This window comes from Nylanderia fulva, unplaced genomic scaffold (genome assembly GCF_048542155.1).
Source record: "Nylanderia fulva isolate GAGA-0341 unplaced genomic scaffold, ASM4854215v1 Scaffold320, whole genome shotgun sequence".
NCBI lineage: Eukaryota > Metazoa > Arthropoda > Insecta > Hymenoptera > Formicidae > Nylanderia > Nylanderia fulva.
In genome coordinates, this window is record NW_028190391.1 from 5,393 (window position 1) to 13,630 (window position 8,238).

At 44.3% G+C, this 8,238-nt stretch overlaps 2 protein-coding genes across 3 annotated transcripts; one reads left to right on the plus strand and one right to left on the minus strand.

Annotated features, from left to right (window-relative positions):
* The first annotated feature begins 33 nt into the window (after nt 1-33).
* On the plus strand, nt 34-3,859 carry LOC146722383 (uncharacterized). Its single transcript, XM_085484882.1, is given in 3 exon segments — nt 34-684; nt 2,437-2,907; nt 2,909-3,859. Coding segments are annotated over 3 exon segments (1,347 nt in total). The 3' UTR covers nt 3,134-3,859.
* Nucleotides 3,204-5,666, minus strand: LOC114930370 (uncharacterized). Of its 2 annotated transcripts, none has more exons than XM_029302134.2 (6): nt 5,567-5,666; nt 4,764-4,895; nt 4,267-4,479; nt 3,993-4,179; nt 3,717-3,895; nt 3,204-3,498 (listed from the first exon to the last, which is right to left on the minus strand). In XM_029302134.2, exons 2-6 carry the CDS (start codon nt 4,765-4,767, stop codon nt 3,278-3,280), a joined length of 804 nt encoding a protein of 267 aa, XP_029157967.1. In that variant the 5' UTR covers nt 4,768-4,895; nt 5,567-5,666; the 3' UTR covers nt 3,204-3,277. The 2 variants fall into 2 exon arrangements, with proteins under 2 accessions (XP_029157967.1, XP_029157965.2); XM_029302132.2 differs by lacking the exon at nt 5,567-5,666 and adding an exon at nt 5,075-5,558.
* Nucleotides 5,667-8,238: the final 2,572 nt, after the last annotated feature.

An 8,238-nucleotide genomic window follows, 5' to 3' on the forward strand; every position in this document is an offset into this window, starting at 1 on the left:
GCTTATCCTTGGGTCGGAACTCATCCCGTCACGATGGAAACATCAAACGAAGAAGCAAACCAGCGCTCAAAGGAAAATCCGTCCGTTTCCGGACGAAATCTGCCCGTTTCCGGGCGAACCACCCGGCCAGTACCAGTACCGGGAATAGGGACCCGCATCCAGCGGTCCGACGCCAAGCAGCGACGTCGGGACTTGGTGCTCTTGGAGGCACCTCCGCCTCCCCCGGGCAGACGCCGACCTATCCCGGCGAACACCCGGCATCGACGACCACCGGTCCTCTCCGACTCCCGGCCTCCACCGTCGCCGGCGTCACCAGGCCCACGACGACACCAGCCAGCGTACGCCAGCCCGCTCGACCATCCGCGAACCGATCGGTTCCCTCAACCGGCACCCGCCGACACACGCCATCCGCTGTCGCACCGCCAGCACCCACGCGCCAGTCAGCGACGCCTGACGAAGCGGACCAGCCAGCGCATCGCGCCAACACAGGCCAACAGGTGCGATCCCTTGTCGCGCCACCAGCCAGGGAGCCACCCCAACCGGCACCACGCCGACCCGACCTCCAACCGGCCAGGCCCCACCAGTGCCAGCACCACGCCCGGGACCGCCACGACCCATCCAGGTCACTCTGGGGGATGGCCAAACCGTCGACATACCGTACCACGCCGCCACCATCTCACGGCGGTATAAGGTACGCACCCCGACGGGCCGGTGGATCATCAGATTCGACCCGACGAGGAAGACCGCGAACGATCCGTCGATAGCCACCCCCCCCTAGAAAAGGAGGGTGATGTGACGACCCGATTAGCCGTCACTAGTCGCCCGCGCTCGTGTAAACGGCCCCTTTCGGGGCCACCACACGAATACGTTGGGAATCCGCCTTTTCGCCCCCACCCGTCACTCGACCCCCTCAAGCTAGTCTTAGAGTGGGGTGGCCGACGGGTATAAAGAGCGGCGCAGCCGAGACTTCGACCACCAGTCCCGTCCTGGTCCCTCGAGCGTACTCAGGGGGGATCACTCCTCAATCCCACACTCCAACTCACCCCGGCCGACGAGCGTTCTCGTCGTGCAGGCCGAGCGTTCTCGGTCACCGGGTCCTGTCCGTAACTCACCCCGGCCGACGAGCGTTCTCGTCGTGCAGGCCGAGCGTCCTCGGTCACCGGGTCCTGTCCGTAACTCACCCCGGCGACGAGCGTTCTCGTCGTGCAGGCCGAGCGTCCTCGGTCACGGGTCCTGTCCGTAAATCACCCCGGCCGACGAGCGTTCTCGTTTTGTGCAGGCCGAGCGTTCTCGGTCACCGGGTCCTGTCCGTAACCTCACCCCGGCCGACGAGCGTTCTCGTCGTGCAGGCCGAGCGTCTCGGTCACCGGGTCCTGTCCGTAACTCACCCCGGCCGACGAGCGTTCTCGTCGTGCAGGCCGAGCGTGCGTCCTCGGTCACCGGGTCCTGTCCGTAAATCACCCCGGCCGACGAGCGTTCTCGTCGTGCAGGCCGAGCGTTCTCGGTCACCGGGTCCTGTCCGTAACTCACCCCGGCCGACGAGCGTTCTCGTCGTGCAGGCCGAGCGTTCTCGGTCACCGGGTCCTGTCCGTAACTCACCCCGGCCGACGAGCGTTCTCGTCGTGCAGGCCGAGCGTCCTCGGTCACCGGGTCCTGTCCGTAAATCACCCCGGCCGACGAGCGTTCTCGTCGTGCAGGCCGAGCGTTCTCGGTCACCGGGTCCTGTCCGTAAATCACCCCGGCCGACGAGCGTTCTCGTCGTGCAGGCCGAGCGTCCTCGGTCACCGGGTCCTGTCCGTAAATCACCCCGGCCGACGAGCGTTCTCGTCGTGCAGGCCGAGCGTCCTCGGTCACCGGGTCCTACCTGAAAGTCACCGGCGCCCCGCCCGACGGAGCTCGCCCTTCTCAGGGCGCCCGTACGCGTGTCCGCGTTGGAAACTCTAGCAATAAGTCGTGTCCGCGTCCGTATAATCTGGTCGCGTCTCGTCCGTAATATTTCTATCCGTCAATCCTAGCAATAAGTCGTGTCCGCGTCCGTATAATCTGGTCGCGTCTCGTCCGTAATATTTCTATCCGTCAATCCTAGCAATAAGTCGTGTCCGCGTCCGTATAATCTGGTCGCGTCTCGTCCGTAATATTTCTATCTGTCAATCCTAGCAATAAGTCGTGTACGCGTCTGTATCATCTGGTCGCGTTTCGTCCGATTATACTGTGCTGTGTATAATGGTCTGAATCACGGGAGAACCACAGGAAGGTGGCCCCGAATAAACTCTACTTTTACCAGAGCAACCGTGTGTCATTGTAAATCTGAGTCTCCCCTCTTCCCGAATCCTGGCACCGACGAGCCGATCCGTGGCGTCGGGAAAGGTGCTTCGTTACAGATGTATGATTTGGAATGAGTAATGTGTTCATCACAATGATGGTTTTCAATTGCAGGCACCGCCTCGTAGTAGTTCGTGCTACTACAACTATAAAGGAAATCACAGCATAAATCTGCTCGCAGTAAGTGATGCCAAGAACCGCTTCGTCATTGTTGATATTGGAGCTGAAGGAAGGCAAAGCGACGGAGGCGTTTTTGAAAACAGTGGATTACCATATATACTTGAAACAAATGCTCTTCATATCCCTCTACCAAGGCGTTTGAATGATACAGATTTGGAATTTCCGTACGTTTTGCTGGGAGATGAGGCTTTTCCTTTGAGCACATATATGATGCGACCATATCCTCGTAGTGGGCGACTAAATATTAGTAGAAAAATTTTCAATTACCGCTTGAGTCGAGCAAGGAGAACTGTTGAATGTGCTTTTGGGATTTTGGTTGCAAGATGGAGAATATATCGTCAACCTATTATTGCAAACACATCTACTGTCGTAAAAGCTGTGCAGGCAACGATTGTCTTGCATAATTTTTAATATTAATAAGGAAATGGAAGTAGAACTTGCAGAAAGAAGATACAGTAATATACAAGAACATGACTTTCTGGCTACAAGTAACGGACTTAGACGTGCAAGTTATACAAATTCTTCACAAAGGTCTATAGCAATGAAAATTCGAGACAACTTTACTTATTATTTTGAGCATGTCAATCCTTTATCGTGGCAATTGGACAAAGTTCTAAATAACGACTTTTGACACATTATGTATAAATTATAAGTTTTAAATATTACGTAATGACTTGAAAACTTTAAATAAAATTATGTAATAAATAGAAAAATATATTTTATTTTTACGAAGTAATACAAAACATTAAAAATTTATAATATTAAAGAAATATTTCTAATTAGCATTCTCCCTCTCTGCAAACATGGCATCCTCTTCTTCTATGGCAATATCGAGCATTTTTCTTTGTAGGTTTCTGCGTCGTATATAGGGCAATCGACGTAGTATGTCGCCAAGCTGTTCTAAATAACTGTCGACTGCATCACGTTTTTTCTGCGACAATTCTTCATCAATCATGCTTAAAAATTTCTTTTCTATTTCAGTTTGCTTTTGGACATCTGTAATTAATAATATATACGTATACATGGTGAGTGTCTAAAAAAATACAAAACCAAAGGAAAATCAAAAAGACAAGATATAGGACTGTGAGCCAAGCAAGGTCTTTAATGTTAAAATGTTGAACAATAAATGTTTAATATTTTAGCATTAAGATCTTGATTAGCTCGTAGTTCCATATCTTATCTTTTTAATTTTGAAATAAACAATTGTCACTTACTGTTCTTTTTAGCCCGTGCCGAGGAACATGATGAAGTTTGTGATGTTTCTGATGGTGGGTATGCAGAATCCATTATAGAATCGTCAAAACTGTCAAAGTTATCGTCTTGCATAGTATCCATTTGCACATCATTATGAGATGAAGGCATTTCTAAAAAGTGCTGAATGGAGCTGGCAGTTCTGAAATAAAAACGATTTTAAAAATTATTAAATTCAATAGCACACAATTTGAACGTTTGTAAAATCTCAGTTAAAAACAATGTAAATTAATACTTACGGAGCTATCTTTTCAATATTGTCGAGAAATCTCATTTGTTCATAATGGTAGAAAGAACTTTTTAATGGATGACCTGATTCCGCCCCCGATCCACTTCGTATATATCCTCGCATTTTCTTCTTAGCTTTCATATATGAATCTCGAAGGTGTTTCCATCTTTGTTTTACTGTTTCTAAAGTGAGGGATTCTACAATTTACAGAGAATCAGTTATCATTTATTTTTTCACGTGGATAAAATATTTCATATAAGTAATTAAATAAAAAATGATCTTACCACTAAATGCGTTTACAATCTCTTGCCACAGATTATCTTTTTTTAACTTCGTTCTTTCGCTAGTTGGAATGGAATGATCCCATAAAGCTCTTCGAACACGAACCAACTCAATCAGTAATTCATCTTGTGTGAGAGTGTGCGTAGAGTGTGTGGACACACGCTGTTCAGCTCCAGCCTTTGAATGCTGTACAACTTCAGTTTCAAGTCTCTTCCCTTTAAAATAAATACGCAATGACTCAAGTTACTGTGAAATGTCTTAATTGGTCAATATGTTGGATCAGTGAGACATTTATATTTTTTACGACCTTTCAATGCTTGATGCGCACCTTTAACAGTTCCTTGTATTTTTAAGTCATATAACACTATCTCTCATGTATAAAAATATATATTATTAAAACTAGAAATTGTTAATGTGTAATTGCTATTAATAATAGCAAGTGTATCAATAATAGCAAGCACTGAAACGTCAATATCATCAAGCATTATTTTTAACGTACTCATAGTGCGATGGCATTTTCGTCAACACTTATAATGTCAGTATCTTCATTGTATGCGGCAAAGCAATCATGATCCAAAATTATTCCACACGACCCTCGCAAAATGAAACCACAGTAGCCGCACTTTGTTGCCTGCGAATAAATACAATTGTTCAATTATCTTTATTTCAAATAAAGTGAGGTTATGATTTCGTTCAGTAGGTGTTATATCACATATAATTTTGAAAAGTATAGAAATTACAGAAATCTTTCTGCAAAAATAACAGAACTCTTATTATTCACTACCTACTGAAAATTATTTAAATACTTACAGGATTATCCATTGGAAACTCGTCCGGCAAAGCGATCTCCGCTTAAACACGCGAGAAGAAACGACGGAAACGCGGAATCTAGTTACTTTCTCTTCCGCGTTTCCGCGTTTCCGCGCGTCCATGTAATCGCACCCTTAGTTATGATTGCTCTTCTCCCTTTGTATCCGGCTCGGAATCGAATAGATCATACTCTAATCTAGCGTAACTTATTCTCAAGGATTGTTAATCAATGACTCGATACAATGCTAATATTACAATATATTACGATATGACTGTCGACTCGTTTCGGTGCCCCTCGGAGAGGCGAAGAAGGCAAAGATTTACGCAATAACTTAATGACGCGGAAATCGACGCGAGTCCCGTGAGTCTCTCAACTAATTCTCGGTACTAAATTGTTTACAGCATAATTGCTCGGTATCGTTATACTTCTCTAATAACTCACGGGTCTCTGCCGAATCCGCGCTTACCGGACGATCGAGGAGGTGGCCTTACAATTATTCGCCGTCGCAGGTGGTCGCTGTGGGTCTTCGTCCTTGTTCGTGCTCGCAGGACACCGGCTTGCCGAACAGTGAGTTCCTTTCGGGCCGGCGGGACCTCGGAAGGTACGCTGGTGGGGAGGGGGAAGACAATGCGCGCCACCCCGGCCCGGTTGCCAGGTTTCGCGGCAGCGTTGCGCCCCGCGCCGGACCCGGAATCGATCTTCGTATCGATTCCTGTGTCTCGCGGCTGGTCGCGGACTTCCGCCGCCAAATACAAATTTCAGCCCTCGGGAGCGACGGTGCAGCAGGTCCATTCTCGGCGGTCCCGTCCACACCTCGTATGGCCGTATGATGTTCCGAACGACCTTTATTTGCTGAGGGAAGTCGTCTCGGGATGATCAGTCCCGTTAGATCTCCGTGTTTCTCTCGATGTGTGGTGGCGGGACCCTCAGGGGAATCATCCTGGTCGCGGAATGTAGGCGCCTTTTCCTCCCTGTTTTGGACTGCTCCTGTTCGTCCCATCGAGGCTGTAACGAGTTTATTCGCAGTATCCCTTCCTTACTTTCTCGGTACCGCGTATATTTTATTGTTCTTAATACTCACCGGGCCGGTCGCTCAGTCTCCGCTCCTCCCCCTCCGAGGTCGTTCCTCCGTCGTCTGCCCAGGTCCTCTTCTCCCTAAAACAATGGCCGTTCTCCTGGCCTACCACCTCGATCCCGATACTGAGTGCGGGCGAGCTAGCGAAAAGGCCGCTGCTCACCCGCACGAAACACAAAATTGTACAGCGCTCTCAGACGCTTCCCGGCCGGGCGCGTTCGCCCTTGTGACGGGCTCAAAAAGACCACGTCATAATATATATATTATATATCCAGGTCTGTACATTTAATCTAGAACTATATGGCAGTTTCCAGGTCTGTACATTTAAATGTATATACATTTAATATATATATATATTAAATAGAACACTTTAAAATTATCCATAAATATTCTGACAATAGTATTGAATTATTTTGCATATTATAAATTTTATAAAAATTTTTTACATGTATACATATAAATGTTAAATATTCCTTAAATTTTTTTTTTATAATTTCCTCAAAAACGTTTTAAAAATCTAAATTTTTTGTAATAATTTTTCAGAATTTATTTTTAATTAATTACTAGCTTTTCGGTATATATAGTCTATATTAAATCCGTTTTAACACAAAAAATTAATAAATGATAATCCTTAAGAGTCGCCAGTAATAAATAATGAAAATCTCTCCTCCAATTTTAAAGTCGACCAGACTGGCAATAATTTATTTTAAATAATTAGTTTAATTTACAACGTTTCGGCTGTCATTGCAGCCCTTTTCAAGTAATCTATAAACAATTATATACATATAAATATAATCTTAATGCGCTTAATCATACAAATAATTATAAATTTACAAAAATATATATGTTTACATACCAGATTAATACAATAAATCATATTTACAGCAAATCCCCGACAAAATTCACCATTGTTTTGATGAACAATGTATAACTGACAGAAGTAAGCCCGAAATAAATAGATGTTGACTGTTAGTAGAGAACTTAGTCATTACGCGTTGAGGAAATATAAAACCAAAGTACTGTGTCTTTCGCAATTTTTAAACCGTCAATACAAAGTCAAATAAATAGATAAATAAATAAATAAATAAATAAATATGTAACATATGACAATATAATATATTAAATAGCTTCAAGAACGCGATCATAAATCCCACTGAAATTCTCCGTATATTTTTGTAAATTAATGCTTTTTCTTTGGTTTTTTATATAGAACATTTCTGCTATTTCTCTTTTTCTCGTTTGTTTTTCTTGATGCAGAATCACAGGAGAATCCCAACGGAACTCATGATCGTTACAAGTCCGATGCAAACTAACAACTGAGTGTGATGTCGTGTCTTTTTTAATGTTATTTTTATGTTCCTTAATACGTGTTTCTAAATGTCAATTGGATTTTGAGCCCTTTTGTTATTTCAGATATGTTGATGACATTTTTTCAATTATTCCGAAATGTAAAGTGGAGGATATGCTTACGATTTTTAATAGTTTTCACACTCGACTAAAGTTTACGTTTGAATTGGAGAACAATTGTTCCTTAAGTTTTTTAGACACAAGCGTTATGCGAGTTAATGGCAAATTGACGACTGACTGGTTCCGTAAGCCTACGTTTTCAGGCCGTTATATAAATTTTCTTTCGAACCATCCGATGCGTTATAAAATTAGTGTGATCACAAGTCTCGTGGACAGGGCTATTTTACTCGCTGACCCTATGTTTCACGAGAAAACCATCATCTTAGTCAAACGAATTCTTCGTAACAATTGTTACCCGTTAACAGTCATAAACAAAATTGTTAACAGGAGACTTAGGGTGATTAAATTTGGCGGTAATTTTGGTGCGTCTAATCGAGATAAATTTGATACACGAAATGTTATAGTGTTGCCGTATATTAGAGATTTGAGCGAAAATATTACTCGTTGCATAAACAAAAATGGAATCGGTGTAGTATATACCGTTCCAAAAAAATTAGACACTTTGATAAAAAGAGGAAAAGATAGTATTGATAACTTAAAAAGAACCGATGTCGTCTATAAGATCGAATGCGCGAATTGCTACTCTACATATATTGGACAAACAAAGCGACATTTAGAAAC